The sequence below is a fragment of the Chionomys nivalis genome, chromosome 16, assembly GCF_950005125.1.
Source record: "Chionomys nivalis chromosome 16, mChiNiv1.1, whole genome shotgun sequence".
NCBI classification, from domain to species: domain Eukaryota; kingdom Metazoa; phylum Chordata; class Mammalia; order Rodentia; family Cricetidae; genus Chionomys; species Chionomys nivalis.
In genome coordinates, this window is record NC_080101.1 from 9,370,415 (window position 1) to 9,383,604 (window position 13,190).

The 13,190-nt window shown below is 44.7% G+C and overlaps 1 protein-coding gene across 3 annotated transcripts in view; it reads left to right on the forward strand.

Moving 5' to 3' along the window:
- The first annotated feature begins 1,127 nt into the window (after positions 1 to 1,127).
- Nsmaf (neutral sphingomyelinase activation associated factor) overlaps positions 1,128 to 13,190 on the forward strand; it is a 62,010-nt gene continuing 49,947 nt past the window's right edge. For all 3 annotated transcript variants that reach the window (XR_009058430.1, XR_009058429.1, XM_057791103.1), the window contains exon 1: positions 1,128 to 1,434. Coding sequence is in view for 1 of the 3 variants with exons in the window: in XM_057791103.1 (XP_057647086.1) it covers positions 1,373 to 1,434 (62 nt within the window). In the remaining 2 variants the exon portion in view is untranslated. The remainder of the gene's footprint in view (positions 1,435 to 13,190) is intronic.

Here is a 13,190-nt window from a genome sequence, read left to right on the forward strand (position 1 = left end):
AGGTGGAAAGGACTAAGGGTAACTAAGTTCTGAAGGTCTATGAAAGTGTTGTCTGAGGATGCGGAAGATTAAGTCTGAGGATCTAAGAGTGGGTTATATAAATGAAAGTTCTGAGGGTCTAAGAAACTGATTTAGGGTTGATAGAAAATGTTTCATTTTTTTTTCCCTCTCTTCTACACCTAAGTCATTCTAAAACACCTGCCCCTTATTCTGTCCTTGACAATCAAACTAGAGATTACTGTTGACGCTGGCCAGAAACTTATGGAGGCTGCTCTTACTGGTCCTGTAAGAGACATAATGCATATTCAGGAAGGTACTCTGTCTTTTATGCATAATGGGGAACATTTATAAGACCCACAGCACTCCAGATGGGAAACAGGGGTCACTGGTAAACTTTACACTTATTACAGCTGCCCATCAGGCACACACAGAATACAGAAGGTATACAGCCCACTCTCTGTGCCTAGGTATAGACACAGCAGAAGTGGTTCAGAGCTCCTCAATGATCCTCACATCACTAATATCACCTTTTTGATGATACTGATCCCACCTCCCCGTCATATCTTTTGTTTCAAACCTTAACCTCTGCCTATCCACTACGGACCAATGTCTTGCCTGACTGCTTTGAAGAATGCTGGTTGTGTGTCCCTCCTGGGTCAAACTCACAACCACCATTTGTGGCTTCACCTACTCATTGTCTTATTAGATTCTCCTATCTTGCCGCCTGCAAATTGCTCTGAGTCAATAACAACTACTACCCCGTCTCTCTCCCACATCTCTCTCTTCGGTGCTGCAGACTGCTTTAACTCCTCAGGAACACACTTTGTGGGAACTCTGGATTCTGCAGATCGCAATAATGCCACGACGCTTAGTGACTACCACACTGCCCCTAATTCCAAATATTCACTTCGTCTCGATTCTCGGCTGAACGTCAGTCGACCGCTGCCTATCTTAGGTGGTCTGGGACTTGTGCCCTGGTGTTCCTTTTTCCTAAATCAGGGGTGGTACCAGGTGAAGAACCTTTGCTGATTCCCATCACTGAATTTAGAACAGCCGGGCATGACTAACGAGCCGTCCCGCTCACACCCCTGGGAGGGGTGGGGGGGTGCTCCGGGCAGGCTCTCACGTGTGCGGTCTGCAGAGGTTGGTCGGGACAGGGTAGGACGCGGCTCCCGCGGCCCCAGGTCAGCGCGCGCCCCTCCTCCGGGCCTGAGTCACCGCGTCGCCCGAGTCCCCACGCCAGGATGCTGCGCTGAGCGCGGTCGGGACGCCGCGGGGCCCTGGGGGCGCTGGCAGCGTGGGGTTCTCGGCCGCCCGGCGGCGCCGCTCGGGACCTGCTCGGACGCTCGGCGGCCTGCGCGCCCGGGCCTCCATGGCGTTCACCCGGAAGAGGCAGCGCGAGCAGCAGCTGCAGCTCTACTCCTCCAAGGAGAGGTGAGCGGGGCGGGAGGCCGGCAGCGAGGGAGGCCGGGCCGCAGCAGGCGCTCGCCCGCAGGCCGCGGCCGCCTCCCGGGCTCCGGAGCCGCGAGTGGGCCCGGGGACCTGGGGACGCGCCTCGTGGGGGCCGAGCGCCCCGGGCCCGCAGTCGGCCTGCGCGGGAGGCCGTGGGAGAAGCGCGTGCGGCGGCCCGGTCGCGGTCACCCGCGGCCCAGGAAGGACTTGGGGAAGAGCTACGGCCTCCCTCAGATCCCGTCCCCGGCTAGGAAACCGCACTTCCGCCTCGCGTGTCCTTTCCAGGGCGGTTTGGTGACCCACAGCTAATCCTGCTGTGCTTCCACCAAGAATGCGGGCCACACCGTTTGGGGTTTTTATTTATTTATTTTTGCAAGCACGGGGTTTGTTGGTGGGAGCTGCGGTCGGGCTGTCAACGTTGTCGCTCGGAGCCAGCTAAGCAAAGCTGGTTTATACCTGGCGACGCAGGTGCAGCTTTTAATTCTGGGTGGATTTGCCCAGTCTTCACCTGTAGCTGTTACTCCACCCGCCGGCTTCCTTTACCCAGACACCCCTCTTTTCATCTGTCATGTCGGGCTGGTCAGGGGGTGCGTTCCGAAAGTGCATTTCCCACCTGAGTTACGTGGGATTTCTTTGTCTGGCACCAAGGACTTGTTAAGACTTGTTGGCGCTCTCTATTGCGTCGATGAGTCTTCACAGGAACCTTTTAAAGGCTTGAACTGCTGTCATGCTCTAGACTTCATTACTAGTCGTTTGTAACAATCCTGTGACCTCGGTGATGAACAGGAAAACCGGGGGAGGGGTGTTTTGTTCTGTTTTTATCTAAATTTTAGATTCTAACTCTTACTTTGATCGACTTGCCCTGTTAGGGGAACCTGCTGCCCTTGTTATTTCCAGCATAGGCTGTTTTGTTTACACGTTAAGCCCGCGGTCCTCCAGGGAAAAAGAGTTCCCCTAGCCCAAGCATTTGTCAGTTATCAGCATCAACTGTTCCCCACAATCAGCATGGACAGTTGAATTCTACTTCCTGATCACCCTAAGTTTTTTCTCTCCGCCTAATGACTTTGTAATCTTCGGTGGGAAGCATCTCCGACTGTGAGATTTGAACTTAAATCAAGGAGATTCTTTACAAATCATCCAAAAAGACCAGCTTGGTAAAGCAACCTTGCTGAGACCCAAATTTAACATTTCTGCACACGAGTTTTGTGGCTTGTCTATCACTGGCAACATTAAGGACAAATGAGCAAGATGCTAAAGGCCATTGGTTCCAGCTATCTCGGAGGAGCTTGAGGCCAGCTTTAGAGATAACCAGAGGCCTGCCTCTGCACTCCCTGGCTCCATCATATTGAGTTAGGGACTTTAGATTTCTACCGTTCCCAAAAATGACCCCAGAGAAAGAGAAACTGAAGTTAGCGTGTATGTGTCTCTGATTGCTGATTCAGCTCCAAGCAGAGCTTGTTTGAGAGATTCCGTGCCAGCGGTTTCGATCAGTGAGTACAAGAAAGAATGCAGCAAGGTAGATATGTATTCTGAATGTTCATTGGAACCAAGGTGAATGCTGGTGGTCGTGCATCTGGCATTTAAGAGGGCTGGAGAAAGAAGCCCAGCCGGATTGTTAGGTACAATATGAGGCACTCAGTTAAATACTAATTTCAGATCATTTTTGGCATATGTCCCATGTAGATTTGGGGATATGTTTATACTAAAAATTTAGGACAGACTAAGACTATTGTTTATTTAAAATTCAACTTTTAACTGGAATCCTGTCCTGCTTGCTACTTGCTAAACCACATAGGCCTGTGCTGAGACTAATGATTTGAATAACCACGCACTGGTGCTGTTTGCAGAAGTTCATGGGAAAAAAATGCTTTAGCAGTTTTCAGGACCAGAAAGCAAATAAGTGATTGGTTCTATCTGATCAAATGAAGTGCTTTTGTATTCCGACGATCATGTGAGGGGCCATATTCATTTTACTAGATATTTAAAAATATCATGATTAGATGTTGATGAAGGCAAATCAAAAGGTAAAGAGACAACTTAACACACATTCTTTGAAATAGTTGAGCGTGGCAGAAGCGGTCAAGCAAATGAGGATATTCTACGAACCGCCGCTTGTTATTCTATTTATGAAGGCTTCTATTTAAATTTTGTCTTCACAAGTATTTTTGTCTTACTTATGTAGAAGCTGAGACCCGTGTCTTCACAGCGAAAGCTGTCGTTTGCTTTCTGTGGTGTGAGAGAAGGGACCACCATTGTTTATAAGCTGTCAAGTCAGGCTAACTTGTCAGTGACTCTTAGTTTTCTGTTGTATGCCTGTATGTTACATTAATAGTTTTTCAGGCATTCCAGAGACTTACGCTTGGCTTTAGAGGGTCCGTGGATGTGTAATTCCTTGGTTATGCTGGTATTAATTTTTTTACTTAACATATTTGTTTATCAATAGAGTTAGCATCTATTAAAAATAGTTTTTCAAAATACTGTTATTGTATAATCTTCCGTTTCTAGTGTGGAGCATGCCAGTCTTTTATTTCCCTTTTGTAGATTATGCCAGGGATTGGAAAAGGAGATAGATTGCAGAATCAGCACTCAGTCAATAGGACTCTAATGGATTACAAGAAATTGTACCTTTAAAAGATGGACTCAGTTTTTCACATATAAATCAGCTAGAGAGAAAATAAGTGTTGCAAATATTTTGGTTAACTTAGAATTTATATTGGCTTCATCAAAAATGCTTAGTAGCCTATCTCTTTATTTTATTATTGTTTCAAATTAACGCATTCCAAAACAAGACTCTATCCATAGATAGAATTTGAGTTCTTTTGCTGTATGATTTGCATCAATTATATCATCTTAAGTATGATATCAATAGGAGTGGGTCCTTAAGGACTCAGTACTTAATTGTAATTTCTTTCCCTCCCTGATTTCCCCACCACCCCATCCTTCCTTTTTTATTTTATGACAGTATAAAATACGTGTAGTCTAGGCTAGACTTGAATTCTTGACTGTGGAGGCCCGACGATGTGAGTCTATTCCCACCTTGACCAGAAGTCAGAGAATTGGACTTCGCCTCTTTTCTTCCAAGATTATTGTGTTTCTACCTCAAACCAAGGTCCCACCTAGATTTAGAGCAGAGAGTTTTCTCAAGGCTGTTGTCAATAGGTGTGGCTAATATTCAGACCTTATATTTCAGGAATAGAGAAGTAGATTGTTTCTACCAAGGGTCCAGTTCCTTTATGGAGATAACATTGGATTCCACCCAGGGAGTGGTTTGCCTATAGAATGTTTTGGTCTAGGGTGTGGGTGTGACTTGTTTTGTTCTAGCAACAGAATATTTAACTGTGGCTGTAGCCTGAGACCTGTTCATTTCCTTGTGTCATGTTAATGCAGTTTTTGTCTTACTCCTACCTTTTGGGGTCAGGGGTATTTAAAGCAATTGAAAATTTGGGCGAATTTTCAATACTCACGGAATTCCCTCCCAGTACTATAAATATAAAATATAGTTTTGTTATTTTCATTCGCGTCTTCATATTCTTTATTATATTTCTAAATCCTCATGCCTCTACCTTGGCAAGAGGTATTTTTGTTGAGGCTGGTCCCGAACACCTGAATTTTTGCCCGCACCTCCCAAGTGCCCTGGTACAAGCATGCATCATACCCTGTTAACCATGGTGCAGTGCCATTTTCCTTTCTTGTTATTGATGTACTGGTGATCCAACTCAGGGCCTCGTGCGTGGTACCTCTGAGTTCTGTCATTGGCCTGACTTCTAAATACCACTGTGGTCTCAATTTTAACATCAGATATTTAGAAATGTCCTAACATTTTTAACTCAGAAAGATTTTGAAAATTATTTTTTCAATTTATTATTATTATTATTATTATTATTATTATTATTATTATTATTATTATTTACTTATTCCATTTTTCCTCAGCACTGGGGATACTGGGGATTTAATATAGTGAGGGACTTGCAGATGGTAGAGGCATGTTCTACCCAGTCCTGTTACTTACTGTCAATTTATGTTTTATGAGAAACTTTGAATTGTTATCTTTTTCCTGAAGTGAATCTTTTAGGAACATATAATAACCTCACTGTTTCTAGTAATTTTTTTGTCTGATAGTCAAACAGTTGTATCAGGTGATTATCATTATACAAAATTCTCAATTATTTTTTCTATAACCTTGTGTTTTGTGTGTTTCTTATGAAATGGTATATTATCTAACTTTAGTCTTAAAAGCATTGCATTTTATGCGTTTATTTTGTGCATGTGTGTATGTGTGTGGGCCTGTCTGTGGAGGTTGCAGGAGTCAGCTCTGCTTCCATCATGTGGGTCTAAGATCTCAAACTCGGGGTGTCAGGCTTGGCAGCAAACACTACACTGCCCTTCTTGTTTGCTGGTCCCTTCTTGTTGAATTTTTCAGTAGTTCCTTTTGAATCTTAGTCTTAAGAAACAGATTATTATTATTACAGATTTATTTCTGCTATCTTACTGCATCCTGTGACTTCCTCTCCTTCCCCAACTCCTTTTCCTTTGGATTAAGTGAGTCCTTATGCTCTCTTCAATGTTCGTGCAGAGGATGGGGCTCTGTATCCTAATTTTATCTTTGCTTTGGTGCTTATGCTTGAAATTCTAACATTTAATTTACTATCTGAAGCTAATCATTCAGTTTAACTTCTTCTCAATCAATGTGCAGGCCCTGGAATAATTATTCCTGCTGTCCCATACTTAATTATAGTCCGCTGTTGTCCAGTTAAATATACACATTCGGCATTATGATTGCCTGGTTAATAATTGTGTGGTTTTATGTGCATGTTTGCTAAAGCCTTTGAGTTTTCCTTCTTGCATGTCTTGTCTTCCTTATGGAAATTTTCTTTCTCAATAATCTGTAAAAGTTCCTCTGAGTGGCGTCTGATGATAGTAAACTGTCTTTGTTTTGCATGTCTAAACATATCCTTATTTGGCCCTTGCTTTGAGAATGGTCTTGCTGGATATATCATTCCTGTAGCATTAGAAGACTCTAAACAAAGGCAGATGACTAGAGGATAGGCCAGAGCTTGCTGTGAGTCAGGATGCCACTAGTAGAGGAATGGTTGGTCACAGCTGTGTCCAGTTCTTTGGACAGCCCTCAGCTACCCAGTTTTGCCACTTGAGATAGGGAGAAACTTGACGGCTGTAGAATGAGCAGCTGGCAAAACACAGTAGGTTCTGCTCCTTACTTCTGGGCAGCCCAGAATTTGTTGCTTAGGGTTGTCGTCCTCCACTGGCTTGGCAGGGAACTAACGAAATCTGTAAGATCTGGCAGGATTTGTGGTATCCCTGTCCAGAGTTAGCAGACATGACCATGTTCCCTGGCATCATTTGGGAGCTGTGGACTACCAGGATTGATGACCTTAAATACGAATCTCTGTAGCTAGATTCCGGGCAACTTCACAGGGTACCACCTTTTCATCTACAACCAGCCAGTACTGCTGCTACTGAATTGTTGTTGATAAGCAGAATGTCCTCTCTGGAAGCTAAGGAGGTTTCCTCTCTGTGGTAGTTGCTGCCGTTCAATATTTCCACTACATCTTGTAGTTGAATTTAAGTAATTAAGTAAATGATTTGACAAGATCGCATAGCTTGGTCACGTGTGATGGCTAATTTTGTCACCTTGGTTGCATTGGGAAGCACCTGTGGACACACCTCTAAGTGTGTCTGAAGACATTTACAGAGAAGATTAACAGAGGACAAGAAACATCAGAATGTAATGGCTACAATGTGATGGACAAGGGAAAAGGAAGGAGCCCATTAAGACGGGCAGCTCTCTCTGTGTCCTGAGACATTGACTTTAGCTGCTGCTGCTGCTGCCTTCCTGCCAGGATAGACTGACATCTGTGAAACTGCGAGTCACAAGACAAAACTAACACACCATGACTGAGTGCAAACTAGCCCTCGCACTGAGTTCTTGGGCCAAGTTCAGCCTTTGTCCACGGTGACTTACTGATCTTGTTTTCAGTACAAGGCATGTGAACAGCTGGGCAACGCTCACTGTTAAGTTCTTGAAGTTTAAGATGATTCTGGCGTGACAGAAGGAAGCCTAGTTTCTATGATCCTGAAATGTTAGTCTGACTGCACCCCGTGGGTCATCAGCATGAGCATGCCTGGAGCTCGTCCCGGGTCCACATCAGAAGCTTGTTTTCTCAGCCTCCTAGATGATTGTGTGCACATGCAAGGCAGAGAACTCAAGAGAATGTCAGCGATGCCTCCCTGCTTTCTTCTGTCCTTTTGCTGCTTCTTTCCAAAGACTCCTTTGCTACTCTCGGGTCCCCACGGCTCCCTGGGCCATGGCTTTGTGTGTTGACTGCAGATTCCATCAAGGGCCTGAATGTGCTGGCTCAGCACCTCACCACTGAGCTGCTCACCCACCCATTGGGCTGGAGTGAGGGAATGAGGGAGCAGAAGGACTATTAAGAGCATCAGTCAAGTTTCTGCCTTCATCACTGTAGAGCGTGGAGACTTGGAATTAGAAGCCCCAGGCTTTATGAGTAGTGCCAACAGAAAGGGTTTTGGTGGCTGAGCTGGGTCCATAAGTAATGATCTCACCCACTGAGAAGAGAGTATTGTTTCTTAAGCTGGGCTTAGTGTTGGAGCCTTAGACATGCTGTGGCAGGGACAGGCTACAAAAGTCGGCTGAAATAGTGAAATTTCCTAAATATGCAGAGCTTAAGGACCAGTAATGTACATGAGCCAATGGGTACAGGAACTAGACAGACTCTTTATCACTCAGATATTTCTATGCAAATTTGTAGACTATGGCTAACTTGATAGTAACTAGACACCTGGGAAGAGGGGATCTCAGGTGAGGAACTGCCTCCCTCAGATGGGCCTGTGAGCTGTCTGTGGGGGCATTTTCTTGATTTCTAATTGATGGAGGGGGTCCTACACATTGTGGGAGGCGCTCTCCTGAGCAGGTGGTTCTGGGTAGTTTTACATGAACAGGGAGGCAAGCCAGTAAGCAGTTCCTCCCAGAGGGTTCTTCAGGTCCTGCCTCCAGGTTACTGCCTTGAGTTTCTACCTTGGTGTCTCTACAGCAGGGGTCCTCAACCTTCCTAACTCGGTGACCTTTTAATACAGTTCCTCATGCTGTGTCTTTCAACCATGAAATTAATTTCATTGCTACTTCATAACCGCAATTTTGCTACAGTTAAGAACTGTAATATAAATATTTGTGTTTTCTGATGGTCTTAGGCTACCCCTGGGAAGGGATCCTTCTACCCCCAGGGTGAGAACCACTGCTCTGGATGATGAACTGTAACCTGTAAGTAGAAATAAGAACTTTGCTCCCTAAGTTGGTATTGGTCGTGGTGTTTATCACAGCAAAAGAAGCAAAAACTACTACAAGCGTTAATGTGTTTAGGTGGGGCTAGAGATCAGAATCCAATGCTGAGAGCGCAGATTTATGCAGAAGTGTCAACCTGCTAGAGACTTGTGAATGCCAAGAAGATGCAAAATTCCTATCGGTTTATGGAATTCAGGACCAGAGTAGGTGGGGTCCACACAGTGAGGACCTTATGGAAAGAGGAACAGAGATAACAGACTTGCATTCTTTCATTGCAGGTCCCCCTCAGGGGACAGGGGAAAATGTGACAGACTTGTACCTGGTGCAGAAAACAGGAAGTGGCAACAGTGACAAATGCCAACAGAGAAGTGTAGTTGAGCTAATTACAGCTCCCCACTTCCCTTCTTAAAGTTTTCATTTATCCTAATGCAGAGAGTTTAGGACGTTTACTTGATTCCGAACATTAAAGAGACATTCATGAACCAAGTCCAGTAAAGAAACTCAGAGCCGAAGGGATTGAGGCTACAGCCTTACCTAAAGCCAAGATTTTTAAAGAAAGCAGTTTCAAAGCTTTCAAGTAAAAAGTATAGTCATTATTACTGGACTGTTCTGGAAAACATTTCCACGCAAGAAATAAATACTACCATTAAAAACATAGATTTCTTGTCCAAATTGCCTTTCCTGCACAGTTGCAGAAGGCAGGGCAAGCAAACACAGATGGTTGTTTAGCAGTCTTTCTCCACATTGTTCTCCAGATCTGAGTCCAGAAGCTGTAACTGGCTTCAAGAAAATTGGAGCCTCCCTTGAACAGAAGCTTTGAAAAACGCTGTAGGTTAAGACAATTGCTGAAGTTGTGTTTGAAATGAGGACATATGTAGCTACGAGAGCCACATGGACCTGAGAAAGTGGCGCTTTTTGTGTATTCCCCTCGACAACGGCCTTCGTCTAGAAGAGAATTTCACGAGCTGTGTGAAGACAAAGCGGACACAGGTGTCTGCTGGCATAAAAATGCTGGGCAAACTTGCCTGCAGGGTTGTGGTTGTCTAGTGACCTGGGAAGTCAGAGTTGCTGAAGGAGCATGTGCGTACTAGCTGGTGTGAGTGCTGGTGGGACAGAAGGTTCGGAGACCACAGAAGGAGGAAGTTGCCACCATCTCCAGCATGAATTACAGTGAAGTCCTGCCCTGCTCCCGATTCTGATTGGAGAGTAGAAAATGAAGCAGAAGTTTAGTCCCCTTCACTTGGCCAGAAGATAAAGTGTTTGTTTCGTTGTTTGTTTTTAACTTTTTTATGTGTGAACAGAGTTAACATGGGGAGATTGATGTTCATGTAGTTAGGTGGCCTCTAATGTAAGTGACTGTTGAGAGTCTGAAAGAGTCCTCCAGAGTATGGTCCTGGCCTGCGGAGTGCTTTCAACTAAAGAGCTGAAAAGGTCTCAGGAGTAAGGTCCCTGACCTCCTGCTCCTGCCCCCCTTCTCCCCTGAAGTGAGCCATGAACTCCTCCCCCAACTGTCCCACAGAACCCAGAGAACCTCTGCCTTAACCAACCACAGAAACTAGAGGTCAATTTCTCTTCCTCTCTTGAAGCCCTTCACTGTGAGGGCTTCTGACTGTACTCAGAAGCCAAGAGGACTCAGCAGACTGTTGTTGAGCGACTCTCCAATCTAGCACCTTCTGTCATTCACTTTTCCACACAGCTGTCTGCTTTGTGTCCCAGGGACTTAAGCAGAGAAGGGAGGAAGTTTTCCCTGGGCCATTGGAATGCCCTCCTGTCTTGCAAAGATTTACATGATTTTGTTAATTCTGTCTCTGATGAGCCTACCTTTGAGGATCCTGGCTGTCATGATGGACAAGGGCAGGTTTTGCTTTTTCTGGCCCTGCAACTCTCTTCAGACTCTGCTTAAGTGAGGCTTGGAGTTGGGGGGTGGCATTTGCAGCTGTAACGTCACCAGACTATAATCTTGCTTGTTTGTGCGCCTGTTTTCTCAACCTCTTCTTTATTTTAGATTCCAAGGGCTAGTTTGTTCAGCCAGTTGTCCAGTGCTGTCGCACTTATCTGAGGGTGCTCTGGGTGTTCGCCGTGCGAGTGACACATCCCGCACAGTGGGCTTTCCTGTGGCGTGCACAGCGCCACCCAGGTGCCAACAGATTTACATGTAACCTAGATCCACGCCTGACCAGTACACACCATGGACCCACTCTTGGGAACAGTTGTGGAGTGGCTGTGGACTACACCTAATCTATGACTAACTCTTGTTCAGAAGTTTCTTATCAGAAATTATCCCTCTCGCTGTCTGGAGTGGAACAGTGGGCCAGGCGTTAAGCATATCCATACACTTTGAATATATGGTGACTTAAGGTTACAATAGCGTATGTTTAGTATGAATGATCTACTAATGAAGAACTGTATCTAGGAATACATACTCTATAAGGTGGGTTACACTAAGACTGTGGAACCATGGCCACAAGTCTCCTAAAGAAGTAATTAATGTTAGCTGTGATATTAATGCGTGAGAGGGCAAAGGAATGGCAAAAGAGTGACTTTAAAGTTTTCTAAAACAATTTTTACATTCATTGGTGTTTTGCCTACTTATTTGTCTGTGTGAAGATGTCAGATCCCCTGGAACTGGAGTAACATACAGGCAGTTGTGAGCTGCCCTGTGAATACTGGGAATTGAAACTGGGTCCTCTGGAAGAGCAGCCCGTGCTCTTAACCTCGGAGCCACCCTTTCAGCCCTGACTTTAAAGTTTTTAAAACATTAGTTTGTTTGTTTTTTTAACCCCATAGAATATTGTTTGGAAATTATTGTTGAAAATTAATTGAAATAATTTTCACATAGAAAATATTTAAATCAAATACCAGCAAACACTTCATTGCAAACAAAACAAACAGCTCCTGCCCAGGAGGTGGTGGTGCACGCCTTTAATCCCAGCACTCAGGAGGCAGAGGTGGAAGGATCTCTGTGAGTTCGAGGCTAGCCTGGTCATCAGAGGGAGTTCCAGGTCAGGCTCCAAAGCTACAAAGAAACCCTGCCTCAAAACACAAAACAAAACAAAACAAAAAAACCCAAAAACAAGCAAACAGCTCTTTAAACTGTTACTGTTAGGAGTGTGGTTGGCTTAGGTTGCTTCTCTGTAGTTTACGTTTCTCTTAAAATACAAGTATTGCGAAACGAAGGAAACCACTATTAATCTACGATAGATTAGTGCTAAAAAGGGTCAGCATCTGTCTCACTTACTGTGTAGAAGAAAGAATAGCTGTCCTGGAAGGTGGTCTGTGTTTCCTAGCTGTAAAATTTTGCATGTGTCTTGTTGAAGAACACGTCTCTGTTTTCCCCTTCCTGTGGGAGCAGAGGGGACAGCAGGGGACAGAGGAAGGACTGCACCCCAGCTCATTTGGTTGCAGCCAAAATTTAGGCGGGTAACTAGTGTGTAAGTTCCTGATTGGTGCCTTCCTGGATATCATCTGACATATCAAAGGAATGCCCCTTCCTCCGAGCCTGGGCACTGTGCTGGAACTTCAGCTTATGACTAACTAATTTTTTTTTTAATATACTGGACACTAAACCTAATTTATGACTAATTCTTGTTCAGAAATTTTTCAAATGGAGGACAGGTCAATAAAACTTAGATGGTAAAACTAGTTCCTGTAATCATTAATTTTAATCTCATGAGTCAGTCTTTTGGGCCAGCTTGTTTTTTGAATGGCACTCTCTCGTGTCTCTCAATGAGAGTGTTTTGTTAGAGTGTTTTGACCTTCTGTTCCTTGTGTTGTCTCGGTCCTTCTAGTGTATTCTTGTTTGTTTGGGTGTTGGCTCTGTCATGTTCTGTCTTTATAGAGGTCATTAGTCTTTTACCTTTTCTTCTGACATTGCGCTGTCCCTGCTCTTTCAGTTTGTAGTTCTGGGCTTTGCTGTGTATTCCTTGGGTCTTGCTCTGTCACGTTAGAGGCTACTCATCTGGGAGTGACTTTGGTGACTGACACCGGGTAATGTCCTGCGCTTGCATTGGTGTTTGGATGAGTGGTACCGCCTTGGGGAGCATCCGCACTCTGTCCCATCTGCCTGCTGCCCGCCACAGACTGGCTCACATCTCTTCCCTGCTTTGATATCTTTCTAGTTTGCTGTTGTCTTTGGGTTTTGGCATTTAAAAATATTTTATCCACATCTTAGATTTGTTCCAGGAGGAAGTAAAAGAAGTGATAGTCTGTGTTATCCATGTTTAATCTAAGTATCTTCCGCGAGGACAGCAGAGCATCTGAAAGCTTTTTCCTTGACTCCAGACGCTGTCAGTGCCCCGCCCTACCCTGCAGCCAGACACATGCTTCTTTGCATGTTTTTGCCTTATACTTACTTATTTCTATGGCAGTTCAACTAAATTATTTTATTTTTTTAGTCGTGCACATGCACTTTCTATGGTCT